Source organism: Myotis brandtii, unplaced genomic scaffold (genome assembly GCF_000412655.1).
Source record: "Myotis brandtii unplaced genomic scaffold, ASM41265v1 scaffold99, whole genome shotgun sequence".
Lineage (NCBI taxonomy): Eukaryota > Metazoa > Chordata > Mammalia > Chiroptera > Vespertilionidae > Myotis > Myotis brandtii.
In genome coordinates, this window is record NW_005372121.1 from 1,092,831 (window position 1) to 1,109,814 (window position 16,984).

At 41.3% G+C, this 16,984-nt stretch overlaps 1 protein-coding gene across 1 annotated transcript in view; it reads right to left on the reverse strand.

The window, feature by feature from the left end:
* GOLIM4 (golgi integral membrane protein 4) overlaps positions 1-16,984 on the reverse strand; it is a 76,462-nt gene that overhangs the window by 33,627 nt on the left and 25,851 nt on the right. Inside the window, exons 2-3 of the mRNA XM_014533561.1 lie at positions 2,165-2,243; positions 565-614 (exon numbers count right to left, since the gene is read on the reverse strand). Coding sequence (XP_014389047.1) covers positions 565-614; positions 2,165-2,243 — 129 coding nt within the window. The remainder of the gene's footprint in view (positions 1-564; positions 615-2,164; positions 2,244-16,984) is intronic.

Below are 16,984 nucleotides of genomic sequence, written 5' to 3' on the forward strand. Positions count from 1 at the left end.
TTAGACATTACTCAGTAATGTCTGTGCAAACGCAAACCAAAATAAATATTACATTCTATAGCAGTGGTTCTCAACCTTCTGGCCCTTTAATACAGTTCCTCATGTTGTGACCCCAACCATAAAATTATTTTCGTTGCTACTTCATAACTGTAATGTTGCTACTGTTATTAATCGTAATGTAAATATCTGATATGCAGGATGGTCTTAGGCGACCCCTGTGAAAGGGTCATTCGACCGCCAATGGGGTTGCGACGCACAGGTTGAGAACCGCTTTTCTATAGGAAAGAAAGATTCGAAACAAATGAACAAATAAATGAATAAAAATAATGTTTTTTATTATTGAAGATTAAGCTATTCCCAATGCATTGCTATCATAAATATTGCGATAAGCAAAGATAGGTTTTAAAAGAACAATTTTTAAAGTCTCCCTCTTAAATATGTTTGGTGGCCAACAACAAAAAAATGTATTTCAGCCCTACAATACTAATGATCAACAGAGAAAACGCTTTTGCAACAATTTCCTCTCCTAAATTTCATGAAATAAAAACTAAAAAGACAACTTACCCTTCCTTTATTTAGTGTTTCTTGTGCTTCTAACTTATAAACCAGAAAATCTAGAAAATACAAAATGGAAGAAATAGAGAGCAAGTTCATTCTTTGTGAAATTTTAAACATCTAAAAGAATAAAGGCGAACTTTACTCAGGTTTACAAAAAAAAGTTCTAGGTTTAAAACAATCTACTTGGTGAGTTATATATACTTTCTTTTGCCTCTCCATACTTTAGAAAAAGTTGAAAAACTATTATATATTTTTCCTCTTTAGCTTAAAGCCGTAAATCTTGCACCAACAATATCTACATTACAACCAACTGATTAAAAGTGCATTTAGAATGCACACTCTGTAATTAACCAGCCTTTAAATTAAAGTGGAAAAACACAAGCAGCACACCTAAAGACAGGGATGATTTATTGCTCCCCACTAGATGGCACTGAAATCACTCAGGCCCTGAAGAGAATACCATCCTTCACGCTCCTAAAGCATATTATCCACTAGATGGCCCTGTAAAATCACTCTGCATTTGAAGACAAGAAAAATCCAAATCCGATCAAAGCATCTGAATGCTGTTAAACTCCTATTCTTTGCACAGGCTTAATTTAATCCGAGGGTCAGCAAAACATCCTAATCAATACTGCCCTCCGGTGTTCTCCCTCCTTCTACCCACCCAGTTAATTATACAGAACACCGAATTTAAATCTCAAGATTTATCACAAAACGTGAATAAACATAAAATGCAGGTAACTTTAAATCACAAGCTGTATAAAGCCTATGCTTTATACCAAAATTCTGATAAAAATCATAGCATTTGCCTAATATCTGTGCTAAATGTTATTTTTTTCTAAATAAACCAATTAGCTGTCCAATTAAAGCCTTCACAAGATAAAAACAGGTTCATAACTTAAAAGATGTCATACAATGTGATCAATTTATTATGTTATAAATTTGCGTGTGTATATGTGTGTGTGTGTGTGTGCATATGTATATATAAAATTTGTCATATTCCGGACCAGTGGTTCTCAACCTTCTGGCCCTTTAATACAGTTCCTCATGTTGTGGTGACCCCCAACCATAAAATTATTTTCGTTGCTACTTATAACTGTAATTTTGCTACTGTTATGAATTGTAATGTAAATATCTGATATGTAGGATGTATTTTCATTGTTACAAATTGAACATAATTAAAGCATAGTGACTAATCACAAAAACAATATGTAATTATATATGTGTTTTCCGATGGTCTTAGGCGACCCCTGTGAAAGGGTCATTCGACCCCCAAAGGGGTCGCGACCCACAGGTTGAGAACCGCTGTTCTGGACAATGCATACTGTTACTTTCTGGATGTTTATAGATAAAAGTTCCAGGTATTAGTAACATATGTGTATAATATTCAAATGGAAAGCTGTTTATTTCTGAAATGGTATATATAACCTCAAGGTGGCACACACTGAAAGATTCTAAATCCAGTCTTGAGCAGAAATTATTTTAATGCACAAGGCACAGCAAATTGCTTGACATCTCTGTCTACCTATAAAACTGACTTTGAGTTAATAATCAATTTCTTAGCAAAAAAAATAGTAAAGCAAGTACATGATGCTTTATTACTTACCCTCCTTTGCTTTCTTATGTTCAAGTCTTTCCTTTTGCAAGGATTTTTCTAATCTTGATCTGTGTTCATACACAACTGGGGGAAAAAAAGAGTTAAATTTTATTTTCAAAGAAAGAATTCTAAAGTAAAATTAATATCATTTTTTAAGATAGCAGGAAACAGTTTAAGGTCTTTTCACCATGAAAATAAAAATGTATGTATGTATAATTTCCACATGTGGGGTAAAAAATAGACACAATAATCAACATAATTCTGGGCTGACCCCTGTACAGTGTGCCCCTTTATAGAACCAGTACTCCGGAAGAGGCTGTGGCCACCTTTGCCAGCTCCTTTTCCTTCTCCTGCTTCTAAAATGAGCATCTCTGTGAGGTTCCATGTCTCTTCCTGGGCAACCATGTCCACTCTCATGACTTCAACCACCATCTGCATAGCATTCACCGCACATGTGTACTTCTAACCCTGCCTCTCTCTTAAGCATTTGAGTATTTCCTAAACCCTATAGGGTGTTTCTACCTACATATCCATAAGCACTGCCAAGCCAACATGATCTGAATTTGAATTAAGGTTGCTGTGAGCAGGTGAGAAAACCTCAGCAGCACACCCCTGGAATGATTGAGTATTTCCTAAACCCTATAGGGTGTTTCTACCTACATATCCCACAAGCACTGCCAAGCCAACGTGATCTGAATTTGAATTAATGTTGCTGTGCGCAGGTGAGAAAACCTCAGCAGCACACCCCTGGAATGAGAAGGAAGGTGTACATCCCCACATCAGGGAAAACATAGGTGAAAGAGCCATAGAAATGAAGGAGGGAAGGACAGTCCAAAGAACCTACAGAATTGCCCACAAAAGAACAAGCCAGGCTTACAGCTGCCTTGGCCAGAAGAATCAAATGGCAGAGCGATGTCATGCTGTGACCTTCCTGCACTCTCATCCTTTCCCGCAAACTCACCAGGGTTTGCCTGGTGAGTAGGAGAGGAAGAGCAGACGTGTTAGAGGACAACCAGGGAGAAGACGTTTATCAGAACTCTCTTCCCCGATACGGGCTTCACACTCCAGCAAAAAGGAGCTGCTAGAGAGGGAGAGGTTTACCTCTGCATGAATGACATATGGTGTCACACTGGACTAGACCAGATACTTACTAAGCCTGGACTGTGTCTATGGATAAAAGTGCTTGAAGGTTTATTTTTATTGAATAAATGCGATGCGTCACACTGGTTAAGTTTTAGGTACACAGCAGTGTTACTTTGATACATTTATAGATTGTAATGTGATTACTGATGTAGCAATACTTATTACACTACACAATTATAACACAAGAAAGATTTTTTTTTTTAATCTGAGAGAAGCAAAGAAGAAACTAAGTCAGGCAGAGATTTCATCTGGGGACTGAAATGCAACCCCACAGAGTGGTTTGAACAGGCAATGACGGGAAAGGAGAGGATAAATGAAATTTCGGATGTGCCATTTGATTCCTGTTTGTTCAGCATTATGGTCACATATGATCTCATTCCCTGGCAAGCTAAGCCAAGCCTAACAGTTGGTTCTTTTACCAGTGCCTAGCTAGCTCCCCACAACTACCTCAGATAAAATTTAATCATTAATCGCTGACCGACCATGAACAGCGTACACACCTGTCCAACACAACTGGCCGCCCAAAGTTGCCAGGGTCACAGCAACGCCCCCACACACACCTGCTACAATCTCTTACCACTGAAGGAATTCCCTGTCTCTCTTCCCTCCCTTTCCCCATTGTCACAGCTGCCAGTTACCAGCTACTGCTGTCCAACCTCCAACATGGCCATCCACTCCTGGGTCTTCCACCTTCTCCCCATACCACGCATCCCGTCTTGTCATCTCATATAAACCTTCAGTTCACAGGGGTCCATCTACAACTACCACAGCCCCTACTTCTACTCACACCTCTGCTAACATCTCTGTTCACACCACCCAAACTTGTATGATGTTATCTCTGATAGCATGCCTGCCCCAATCTCATCTTTCTCCTCACCCTCAGCCCTCCTCTGGTCATTACAATAACCCCTGAGCCAATCCTTTTCTCCATCCAAGTTCCTATTCTATTCACCACCCCACCCCCAGTGCTATTATAAGTCCACACTTATCTTAGCCGTGTGTCTCAAGAGCCAGAAGATCCTTTAGGTAATTTGTAAATAATTAGAGCTAAATACATGTGGCACAATAAAAGTACATTTAAACCCAGAGAAAGACAGGGATGAGCTCTGGATGGGAGAGGGGTGAAGGGTGAGGGAAGGCTTCTCAGAGAAGGTGATCTCTTGGCTGCTTTGAGAGGGAAGAGCAAGATAAAGCAGCCCAGGTCAAAGGCACTTCTGGAACACATCACAGGGAGAAAGGCACAGAGGTATGAAATTAGACTAAAGGTAGTTGCACTCCAAAATGCTTGGCTGCAAGTCCATTGTTGAGAAATCGTGTTTGTTCAGACATATCTGTATTTAAATCCCTCATCAATTTCTAGAATCCTACTAACAAGAGTTTCCTTGGATTGATACCAACAGTACCTCTTGTATGATGTTTGGGATGAAGCAGGGAGAACGAAGATCAGTGCTATTTTATAACAACCAAAGCCAAGCCCTGAACTGCAGGCTCATAGTCTTGGAGCATTTCCGTCAGGTCGGGGAAACTTACAGGGAAACAGACGGATTACAGTGCTGCCATGATATAACATGACAGAGGCAAGAATGGGGTGCCACAGGAATACCTAAGCTCTGCAGCTAGAAGGAAAACACCCCCTCAACTCCAGTCCCCTGGCCAAAGTTCCTTCTGGGTAGAAGGTCACAAGAACATAATGGGCCAGTGAAAAGGGAATTTTGGTGCACTAATTGGACTTATTACAGACCATTTCAGCAAGCATGTGCACTCCTTTCAGAGAAAGCAACCGGCAAAGTAGTCAAGACCTTGCTCCAATGGAACTGAAGGGGCAGCCGGGGTTCCTGGGTCCAGGGGCTCCTGAGGATGTCAGGTCTGTTAGGGGCTAACAACGTCAGCTTAGAAACACCCATAATTAAAAAACAAAACAAACCTGAAGGAATTTCCTGTCTCTCCTCCCACCCTTTCCCCATTGTCACAGCTGCCAGTTACCAGCTACTGCTGTCCAACCTCCAACATGGCCATCCACTCCTGGGCCTTCCACCGTCTCCCCATATCACGCATCCCATCTTGTTATCTCATATAAACCTTCGGTTCCCAGGGGTCCATCTACAACTACCACAGCCCCTACTTCTACTCACACCTCTGCTAACATCTCTGTTCACACCACCCAAACTTGTATGGTGTCATCTCTAATAGCATGCCTGCCCCAATCTCATCTTTCTCCTCACCCTCAGCCCTCCTCTGGTCATTACAATAACCCCTGCACCAATCCTTTTCTCCATCCGAGTTCCTATTCTATTCACCACACCACCCCCAGTGCTATTATAAGTCCACACTTATCTTAGCCGTGTGTCTCAAGAGCCAGAAGATCCTAGGATACACAGTTACAAACATTCATAAATCACCTGAAGAGATGCTCTATGATGTCCACAAAGAGGAGACCGTGTTTGTGGATTTCAGTCAAGAACACATATATGAGGAGACTGCTCACCACCCATCCCCAGCCACCTCAGACTCTCTATAGTAAATATCATGGAAGAGGAAGGACAGAGGGGGGAAGCTGCATTCATAAATTTCAATCCTGTGAAATTCTTCTTTGTTTAAAATACAGCAGCGATTACTGTAAGCTCACTATTGCAAACTCAATGCTGTATGGGACTCAGTAATCATTATCTTTGTCTTGGGAAGCAGAAAACTCATGGGTATGATTTCATCTTCAATAAGAGAGGAGTAGATTACACCAGGCAGAGAGGGGGTGTGGGGGATGGGGTGAGGGCACTGGGTGTGGGGCGGTGGGAGATGGTGCTCCATTCTTTCTTTATCCTCTTGCCTGCAATGCAGTCAGGAAGATAACGTGCCAAGAGCTGATCCACAGCACCCATTTGTCATCCTGAATCACACAACTGTCTCTGACAGCTTTACGCTCAATGGGAATTTATACACTCAACATATGAACAGCCGTGTGTCTCAAGAGCCAGAAGATCCTAGGATACACAGTTACAAACATTCATAAATCACCTGAAGAGATGCTCTATGATGTCCACAAAGAGGAGACCGTGTTTGTGGATTTCAGCCCAAAGGCAAAGGTCTTGGGACATCTGAGACATATTCATAAATACCAAAAAAATGGCATCACAATAAGAACTAAGGCAAAAGAATGTGTTTTTGTAAATGTAGTAAAAAAAAAAAAAGGGATGTTCTAAACAGGAATAGAGGATATATGTCGAAACCATGAGTTAATTATCTATTAACATTATCTTACTCAGAACTGGTCAAGCCATTATTGTAGCATCAGCTTCTAGTCCTGATGTGATATGACTTAAGAATTCAAAAATGGTTTGAGAGTTGGAGATGATCCCCAAGGAAGAAGGTGAGAAAGCAGCAGTGGCTGGTGGGAAGTTGAAGCGCGGTTCATCAGGCCAGAGAAAGAAAAACAGGCCGAAAAGGAACCCCAAATTGGGAGCTGAGGAATCCACATGAGGTAAAAGACAGTGAGGGGGAAAATTAATCCTTGGAATTGGAAATTCTAGAAAGGGGAAAAGGAAAGAGGCAGGCGGTAATATAATGGTTGAGAGCATAAACTCTGGCGTCTTCCTTAAGGGGCAAGTTACTGAGCTTTGTACTTCAGTTTCTTTATATGGTGTGTGGTGGTAATAATAGTACCTGTCTCTTTGGATGGATGTTGGGGTTAAATGAGTTAATATATGTCAGGTGCTTAGAACACTGCCCAGCATGGGGTAAATACCAAAAAATACTAAAATATTTTTTCACTTATCTGCTGTGATGGCTTAAAAGTGCCTGAGAGGAAATAAAAGTGCCCTCTCAGCCATAAAATTAAAGTCTAATAATAACAAAGTAAAATAATATATATATATACATATATATGTATATTCATACATATATGTGTGTATAAAAGCCATAAGATCTTGATTTCAGTTTTCTTAAACAAAATTTTTAATTCCACTTAAAAAAAAGATAAAGTAAATAATCATTCTAATAGCTTAATAAAACTCACAAACCAATCTTTTAAATAAAAATTGAAGGACAGTAAAACCAGACAGAATCTTTGTGCCCTTGCAGCTCTTCTAGAAAATTTCCCTATCAATTAAACACACACACACACACATAAACACACACTACCCTTAATTCTTCTAAAATGCATTCTCCAGGCTTTTGAGCTAGTGATTTATCCAGACAGGTTTACAGTTTCGCTTAGAAGGAGCCTGGCTAATCAATCCTTGTCACCTACTTAATTCTTTTAAAATGCATTCTCCAGGCTTTCGAGCTAGTGATTTATCCAGACAGGTTTACAGTTTCACTTAGAAGGAGCCTGGCTAATCAATCCTTGTCACCTATCTCTATTTTTCTATTTATATTCTGAAGTCAAGGGCATCAGTCAAGATGAACTAATACTGCTAGAACCTTTGCAACAAAAATGATATATAGTGAATATTCTCACAGCACCAAACAAGTTTAAGGAAAACTAAATATAAAAACACCAGCGTTCAATCTGGGCACTGAAGACCTTAGTGCAGAATAACACTGTAACAGGGACAGGGTTTGAATCATGAGAATTCGAGGGAAAAAGAGGAAAGTCCATACTACTCAGCATCTGCTTACTGAAAAGGAGTTTAATGTTTTCCGTGCAGCCGAGAATGGAAAGAGGTTTTATTCCATTGTAAAACCTTCAAGAGTTTAAAAACACATCAGCTTCCTACAGCAATTTTCCATTTTAACTCTGACTTCCCTCTGAAAGTCACAGAGAAATTAGCGTATACATTCACTTATGGGCAAAACACATATCCACGACATTTCGGGGTAAACTGCTCCAAAATCAGAATTAGAAAGCAACACTAAAATGAGACAGAAAACACCGCTAAGTGTTTTAACACCTTAAGCCAGAGAAAGAGCAGTGTTTCTTTGGCAGAAGCAACAGCCCACGGAATTTTGCTTTCAGTCCTGACGATAACATAAGGTTTTATCTTTATTTTAAAAAACAACAACAACTGAGGCTTGATATGAGAGTCACACAATTCAACTTGTGAAAATATTAAGATTTGCAAGTAACTTCATCATGTGGCATATAATAAAAATTATAATGAATAAATGTGTGCTTTTGATCACTGTGGGTGAGATTTTTAAGTAGGACAGCAAGAGAGATGACAAAAAGGAAAATAAACTAAAATCAATACAGCACTTTGAGGTCTGGTTTTGTAGGCCTAAAATCGTAGCTATTTATTATAGTCCCAAACCAGTTTTCGGTGGTGTTCTTACTCCCGGAAGTGAGGTGAAGGCTGGCCACTTATCCACCCTCTTCCTTCGAATGAGTTGGTCGTTAGCATGAAGACAACATCACAGTTTTCCAATTATCCTTTTTTCATTCTTTCATATTTGCCTCATAAGAAGTCTAAGAAGGAATACAGATCTCCTTAGAAAACAACCGACATAAAATAAGTAAAAGACAAAAGAAGGGAGTCGACTAATACCATTTTGAGGACCTCCCCAGCAAATTGCATGTTGAGGACCTCATTTTGAGGATCCTGCCTCCAGCCCTGTGATTGGCCAGGGCTCCCCTGAGGCTGTCTTCAGTGCCTCCCCACCCGACTGTTCCCATAAAGTCTCCCCGAGTTCCGAGTCCCTCTTCATAACATCTCACATCAACTGCACCCATCTCCACAGCCCCTCACACACAACTCCTAGACCTTTAAATTCAGCTTCTACTTCGCACTCAATCCCAGCTGCACATCTTCCAGAACAACTCAACCTTTCCAGTCTGCTTGACAATTTATAGCTGAATTTAATTATTAATTAAGCCTTTTTATGGTTCAGTCCCTTTACTAAATTACATAGTCACGTTCCAAGCCTGGGGGCAGAACCTTCCAACGGCTCTCATTAACCAGTGACCTAGCCCTCTCAGGGCTTCAGCAGAGTGTTCATCCTGCTCCAGCCCAGCAGGCTCCGTGGTCCTCCCAGAAGCACCTCGGACTGCCTCTTCCAGCGGCTTCCACTGCTCCTTCTCCAGATACCTGCGCAACTGGCCTCCTCGCCTCCTTCAGGTCTTTACCTTCTCACCAAGTTCCTCCTGGACAACCTATCTAAAATTGCAACCTGCTTCCCACCCTCCACACTCCCAATCTCCCTTCCTATTTTATTTATCTCCTTAGCACTTAACACTATAATATTTTTTTACTGATCTGTCTTACGTACTGCCCTTCTATCCCACTAGAACAGTGGTTCTCAACCTTGACTGCACATTAGAATCACCTGGGAATCTTTTTAAAATCCTGATTTCTGGGCCTCATCCTCCGGAAATTCTACAGCTAATTAAGATTAGCTGTAGTTAAAGCGTAGCCCTGAAATATAGCTCTCAGAATGCTGAGAGACCAAAGAACAGTCTGATTAGGTATTTTTCTACGAGGTGGCAACTGAAGTATTTTTTTTATTGCACAATGAAGTTCCTGTAATAGTTCACACCAGTGTTATTTTTAAGTTTGCTATGCATACAGAAACAGAATTTCCGGAGGATGAGGCCCAGAAATCAGGATTTTTAAAAGATTCCCAGGTGATTCTAATGTGCAGCCAAGGTTGAGAACCACTGCACTAGAATATAAGCTCAGTGAGGGCAAAGACTTCTGGTTTGTATTATTTCACCACTGTATCCCCAGCAAATTGCAAGCATTCAATAGAGAATGGATGAATGAATGAACATATATGTGCCTTGAAGGATGGGATTGGTTATCTCTTTTTTCCTTTTCTTCTATAACCCAAAACCTCACTACCACTTCAGTCCCAATCCCCCAGTTCCTAATCCCCAGTTCCTAATATCCAGTAGTATTCAATAATCTTGTTAAAGTAATAAGGGTATTTAGAAAATATTTCAGAGTGGTGCAGCCATAGTGGAAAACAGTATGGAGTTTCCTCAAAAAATTAAATATGGAACTGCCATTTGACCCAGTGATCCCACTTCTAGGACTATAGCATAAGAAACCAGAAATACCCCTGTGTTCATAGCAGCACAATTTATAATAGCTAAGATCTGGAAACAACCCAAGTGCCCATCAGTAGATGAGTGGATAAAAAAAGCTGTGGGATATATACAAACCCTGGCATACTTTGCAGCAGTAAAAAAGAAGGATCTCTCTTACCCTTTGAGACAGCATGGAGGGACCTAGAGAGTATTATGCTAAGTGAAATAAGTCAGTCAGAGAAAAACAAGTATCAGATGATCTCATTCATATGTGGAATCTAATGAACAAAATAAACTGATGAACAAAATAGATCCAGAGGCATAGAAGCATGGAACAGACTGTGGAATCTCAGAGGGAAGGCAGGGTGAGGGTGGCTGGGTGGGAAGAGATCAACCAAAGGACTTGTATGTATCTATGCATAACCCATGGACACAGACAATAGGGTGGTGAAGGTCTGGGGCGGGGGGCGGGGAAGGGGCAGGGGTGGGCTAGAAGGGGTCAATGCGGGAAAAGGGAGACATATGTAATACTTTCAACAATAAAGACAGAAAATATTTCATTCTTTTCCTCATTTGCCTGCCATCCTTTATGTCCCGGCATTTTTCAACTGAATTTCCACACTTGTTAACTAATTAGTATCACATATCCCAGAGAATCCTATATAATAAAAGGCCAGCGACCATACAGTGTAATGACCAGGACAACCGATCGACCAGTCACTATGAGGTGCATTGACCACCTCTTGGTCCCTCCCCCCAGCCCACAGGCTCTGATAGCTGGGTGGCCAACGGGGAACCATGGGGAACTGGGGTGGGTGGTGGCAGGGCGGGACTGGGGAGTGGTGAGCGAGCGGAAGATGGCCCTGATCGTAGGCTAGGCCTAGGGACCCTACACTCGCACATTTTCGTGCACTGGGCCTCTAGTAAACAGATAAAAGAATAGAGATTAAACATAAATTTATCTGTTGAGGTATAGGCTCATTAAGATTAGCTGTAGTTAAAGCGTAGCCCTGAAATATAGCTCTCAGAATGCTGAGAGACCAAAGAACAGTCTGATTAGGTATTTTTCTACGAGGTGGCAACTGAAGTATTTTTTTTATTGCACAATGAAGTTCCTGTAATAGTTCACACCAGTGTTATTTTTAAGTTTGCTATGCATACAGTTGATTGTAAAAGTCGTTTAAATGTAAATTTCAACTATGATTTGAATTGGTGCTTAACTGCCTTTTCTATTTTGGATAAAACTATATATACCCAGGCTTTCCCTCGTGACACAATCTAATTGAGATTTGGCTTTTTGAAACAAGTATTATATTAGCTGACTTAAGCTATATTTCCTCGTAGAGCTTCATACAGCTCCTTTCTGGCATGCGTTCAAGTGGTGAGCCACTAATAATCATCATTATGAGATGAAATCTATTCACTCCTCATGAAAGGATTCTTCTCTTAGCTGCTCAGAGCTATTATATTACAGCCCAGATTACAACCCAGTAGTGTTCCAGGCACCTTGGGAGACACTAAAGTGTAGGATTTACTCTTAGGAAAAGCTTACAACCAATAAATTCAGGTTGTAGGAAGAGGCTAAAACAGGTAAAACAGGAAGAAGACAATTAGAGATCACCAAAGGTTAGGGAGCTGGAGTGGCATAATGACATGCTGAGTCAACAGAGTTTTAAACATAATCTCTTTTTAGGCTGAGAGGAAAAATACCCTCTGGTCCCATAAAAATGCTGCACTCCACCAAGCAAAAATTACATGTAAAATTATATGTGTATATATATTAGAAACTTAAGGACTCACAGTAATAGAAGCAAAAATTATTCTAAAATTGGATGTATATAAATAGACCCTGTACAGTATTATTCTTCTTATCTAGTAGTCAAATTTCAGCTGGACAGCATCACAGCATTTCAGGGAATAAAGTATGAGAGAGAAAGAGGGTTAGGTTTCTGGTCACCCAGAATTAATGCAAGGATGTATAAGAATGCCCTTGAGAAGGGCTAAAATATGCAAAAGCACACAGTTTTATAATGGGACTATGAATTTATGCACATACTTTTCATAATGTATATGCTTGAAGCAAACATAAAAGATATTTAATTTTCATAAGTTATCTAGGAATGCCAGCAAAGATGAAACAACCTAAAATCCAGTACTTCAGTAGCAATCCCTAAGAGGTTTTTATATTGAATAAACCTGAACCCAGAGAACACCCATGACCAGGGCAGAAGGAGCTGAGCTACCATTGGCTTCTCCTTCAAACCAACCCAGCAATCCCAGCTTCATCCAAACTCCCAAAGTCAACTTTTTATTTCAAAATATGAAAACAGGCAACATATCTTATAAAAGGTTCCACAGAAATCTGGCTTGTAAAGAGATACTATGTAAGCTCTCTTACATATCACATCTGAAATATTTTATTCAACGAATAAAACAAATATTCATCACTCACTTTATACATCATGAGCAGAACAGTAAGAAATATTTTCTCTGGGAGCTCATATTCTGGCAGACAGATGTAAATGATAATACGCTTAATTAATAGTATATTAGAAACCAGTGAGGGTCACATGGTGGGAGGGGGAAGAGCTGGACATAAGAAATTGGAGGTGTGGGAAGGATGGGTCAGAATTAATTTTTAAATAGTGTGGTCAAGGCAGGATGCAGTGCGAAGACTCGAAGAGAGTGAGTTAGTGCTACAAACATCTGGGGGAACTGGTCCAGCTAGAAGGAACAGGTAATGCAAAAGCCCTGAAGTGCAAGTTTATCTGGGATGTTCTAAGAACAGCAGGAGACCAGGGTTGCTGAGGGAGAGTGAGCCAGGAAGGTCAAAGGGTGAAGGTGGGGAAGGGGTCAGACAGCAATAGGCCTCCTAGGACCTAGGGAAGACTGGCTTTTCCTCTGGGAGAAACGGGGAGCCACTGGAGTGTTCTGAGAAGGAACACGAGACATTGACTTGGCATTTAAAATGATGATCACTCGGACAGACTGGTACAGCAGGGAAACTAGTTAGTAAGCAGGCTTCTGCAGAAATCAGGCCTGAAGTCATGACAGGACAGGGCCTTCTGCATTTATACTGAAGATACACCAGTGCCTCTTGTCAGCTGAGATAGAGAAGGCCACAGTGGGACAGGTTTCTGAGAAAGATCAGGAATAAGTGGTTGCTGATGGCAATTCTACTGGTACTCAGCCTGCAGGACTGAAGCTACAGAGGTGACATTTGCCGTGGATGTTAAAAGATGAGGACAATGGAGGAAGGACAGAGAAAATCCATATAGTGGAGAGAGAACAGGTAAGAGCCCTGAGGCAGCAACAAAAGGACCTGTTTATGGTGTTCCTGACACCTCCCTGAAGGTAAGAATAACCTGGAGTACTTGTTCCCATCAGATTCCTGGGGTTCAACCAGACTCTACTCAGCCAGAATTTCCAGGGAAGAGACTTAATCATCTGACTATTTAGCAAGTATGCGGTACTCACTCCCCGTGAACTTTTATAGGAAAGTTCTGGAAACACTATGGTTAGCCTGGGTTGATAGGAATGCGATAAATCAGGGTCGGGAGAGAATGACAGGACTGGAATTGACTTGATCAGATCTACATGGCTGTAAAAAATAACTTGATGGGTCAAGTAGAAGGCAGGGTAGAGAGTCTGAGAGTGAGTAGAAGTTGATGATTAGCCAGGAGGTCACTGAAATAACCTAAAATAAAGTAACATGGAAGTTAAACTTCTATATTGCCTGGATATAAGGAAATATCACTTTTGCCAATAAGACAATCCAATAAAAAGTTCTTTTTTCTGATCAGAATATACAAAATTTAGGGAAGTGAAAAAGAGTAGGAGATGAAAAAAGTATGAATAGGCACTTAAAGATATCCTAATGGAAATTAAATATATGAAAACGTGGCCATTAAAATTAGTCATCAAGGAAATCAAATTAAAATCATAATGCAGTACCTATAAGCTTCCATCAATAGGGCTAAAATTTAAAAAGACAGAAAATACCAAGTCAACAAGAATGTGGGGGAAGAACTCCCCTCTTTGCTGATGGGTGTGTAAATTAGTAAAACCACATTAGAAAAACTGTTTGACAGTATCTGCCAGCGCTGAGGAAGAAATGCCTTGTGGCCTAGGCCCAACCAAACGCCTAACATTTAGTCACCTGAAGTCACACAGGAGAATCTTAAGAGCAACATTATCCATAATAATGATGAACATCTACCATAGCAGAATGGATAAGTAGTGGTTGCTCAAAAAATAAAATACCACTCAACAATGTGAACAAACTAGATGTAACAACATAGGTGAAGTTCACAAACATAATGATGAGGAAAGGAGCCAGACAGCAAAGTGGTAGTTACTGAATGATTCCACTTACAAAAAGTTCAACACAAGTAGAACTAATGTGCAGTGGGAGGAGAGAGGGCACGGTTCCCAGAGCACATGGCAGTGGTAGGCAGGCGGCGAGGACTGGAAGAGAGTACGAGGGAGCATTTTGGGTGCTGGTGATGTTTTGATTCTCAGTCTGCACTGTCTGTTTGTGTAAGTTCACTGAGCCGTAAACATATGATGTACGTACTTTTCTGAATGTACAATTGTGTCGGGAGATCATGATGTCTGTTATTTCCAGTTGCATAAGTGAAAAGTATACAGAACATATTTAGATGTTTTCTCTCCATCGACATCTCCCCAAACAATTTGATTCAAACTCTCCGCCTGCATGTCCGACCTCCATGTGCAGGTCACCTCAGGTCAAGTGTTCAGACATCTGACAGATGTCTGCAGCATGCCCATCCTCACTGCCACCATCACTGCAAATGTCCTAAACTACAGATATTTGGTAAAAGTTACGATAGCTTACGTTTCTCTTGTCCTTGTAGGTGCACATTAATGCTTTTGATAGCCCTAATTCCTGATTGTATGGGCGTGTTCTTGTTTTGTGGGTTTTTTTGGTTTGTTTTTGCAAAAAGATTTTTTAATAAAGTCATTTTTACATTTGCAATTGTGAGGACATACATTCCAGGGACAAAATGCCCACGCAATTTTAAATGTTACTGCACCTTTTAAAAATAAAAGGATGTTGTCAGGAGGCCTCCATAAATATCTAACCACATTAAGTGAGATCACTTTGGGCTCATGTGTCTTCCTTGCACAGTGCTCTGCTGTTTAAAATGAAGCAGTTGAGAAAGCACCCAGTAATAGCAGAGGCTTTGTACTGACTTCAATACAACGAGGCCTCCTCTGTTCTGGGGGTAATTGTGCAGCATGAAGGGAACCTTGCCCTATAACATTTAAGCACATGCAGTCATCATTGACAGAGAGAGAGGAATGCACAGAAGCAAATATATTTAAGGACATAAAGTCAAAAGGCCTGAGTGACTGGTCCCACGTGCACTATGAAAGTGGATCCAAGGATGGTGCAAATATTTCTGGTGTAGGCTGCTGTGTGAAAGGTGGACCCAGGACCAAGGAGGATGGGGTGAGGAGCCCATTATGCCTCCCATGTTGGACATGTTTAAAGTTTGATAGAGATGTATGCAGAGCAGAGAAGGGTAAAGAGTAATCTAAGCAATACCCAAGTGGCTGGTGGCTAGAAGGTTACTGCTGGGAAGGTCTATTTCACCATCATTTACGGGTCTAAGACCTAAATCCCAGCCGACCCTCCACCACCACTGCTTACTCCCCTGACATTTTCTGTTCCTCCGCCACCAAACGGCTTAACTCCTTACAGTTACCACTGAGGGAACTGAAAAAGATGACAAACTGTGGGGACAAAGTCAACTGTGATGTCTAAAACCTTCTTCACCAGTTTGATCGGGATTCTTAGTGATATCCTGCATCCTCTTTGCACTTTTTGGACATTTTAAGCTCTTCTTTGCAATAAGAGTATACAGTGTTCTTTCCTTTCCTCATATTTGCTATAGAAAATGAATACTGTCCTGACGGTTCATTCAGAAGAACCCATGTGGCTCTAAGCAGGAAGACCCTCTGCTTTGAGGTACTGGGCACTATATCTGCGGGGGTGTAGGGCGTAAAATGTAATTTTAGAAAGTCTAGCAACCTTTCTTTAGCCATTCGCTTATCCCACAGTATTTTAAAATGCTGTTATATATATGATCTATATGTGATGAAAATATGTATCTGAAGACCGAATCAAGATGGCGGCATAGGTAAACACCGGAGACTGCTGCCGCAAACAACCACTTCAAAAATACAACTAAAAGACGGAACGGACATCACCCAGAACCACAGGAAGGCTGGCTGAGGAGAGACTCTTCAACTAGAAGGAAAGACAACAGCATACTGAGGCTTAGAGGAGGCGCAGTGTGGAAAATATAAAGGTGCGGAGGTGCGCGCGCAAAGCGGGCTGGTGGCTGAGAGCGCGGTTGTCGTTTTCGGTCAGGGGGGAGTCTCAGACTCTGAGCTCCAGACCCGGGCGAGTCTCTAGGAACTCAGACTCAGACTCAAACGGGAGAAGCGGGATTGTCTGGCATCAGTTGGAACGTGAGGGCGGCTTTCTCTCCGAGGTTTGCTGCAGTGGTTCCTGGGGTTCTGAGAAGCAGAGCCTCTGGGAACGGGACTGAGAGCAGCATAACGGCTCCCTCCGCCCGCCCTGCCCTGTTGATCCCGCCCCGCCCAAGCCCTGCACAGAGCCATTTGCCGGATAGCCTCAGGCAAAGGCTAGATTAGCACCTCCCCAGAGGACAGAAGTTCTCCCACTGCAGCAG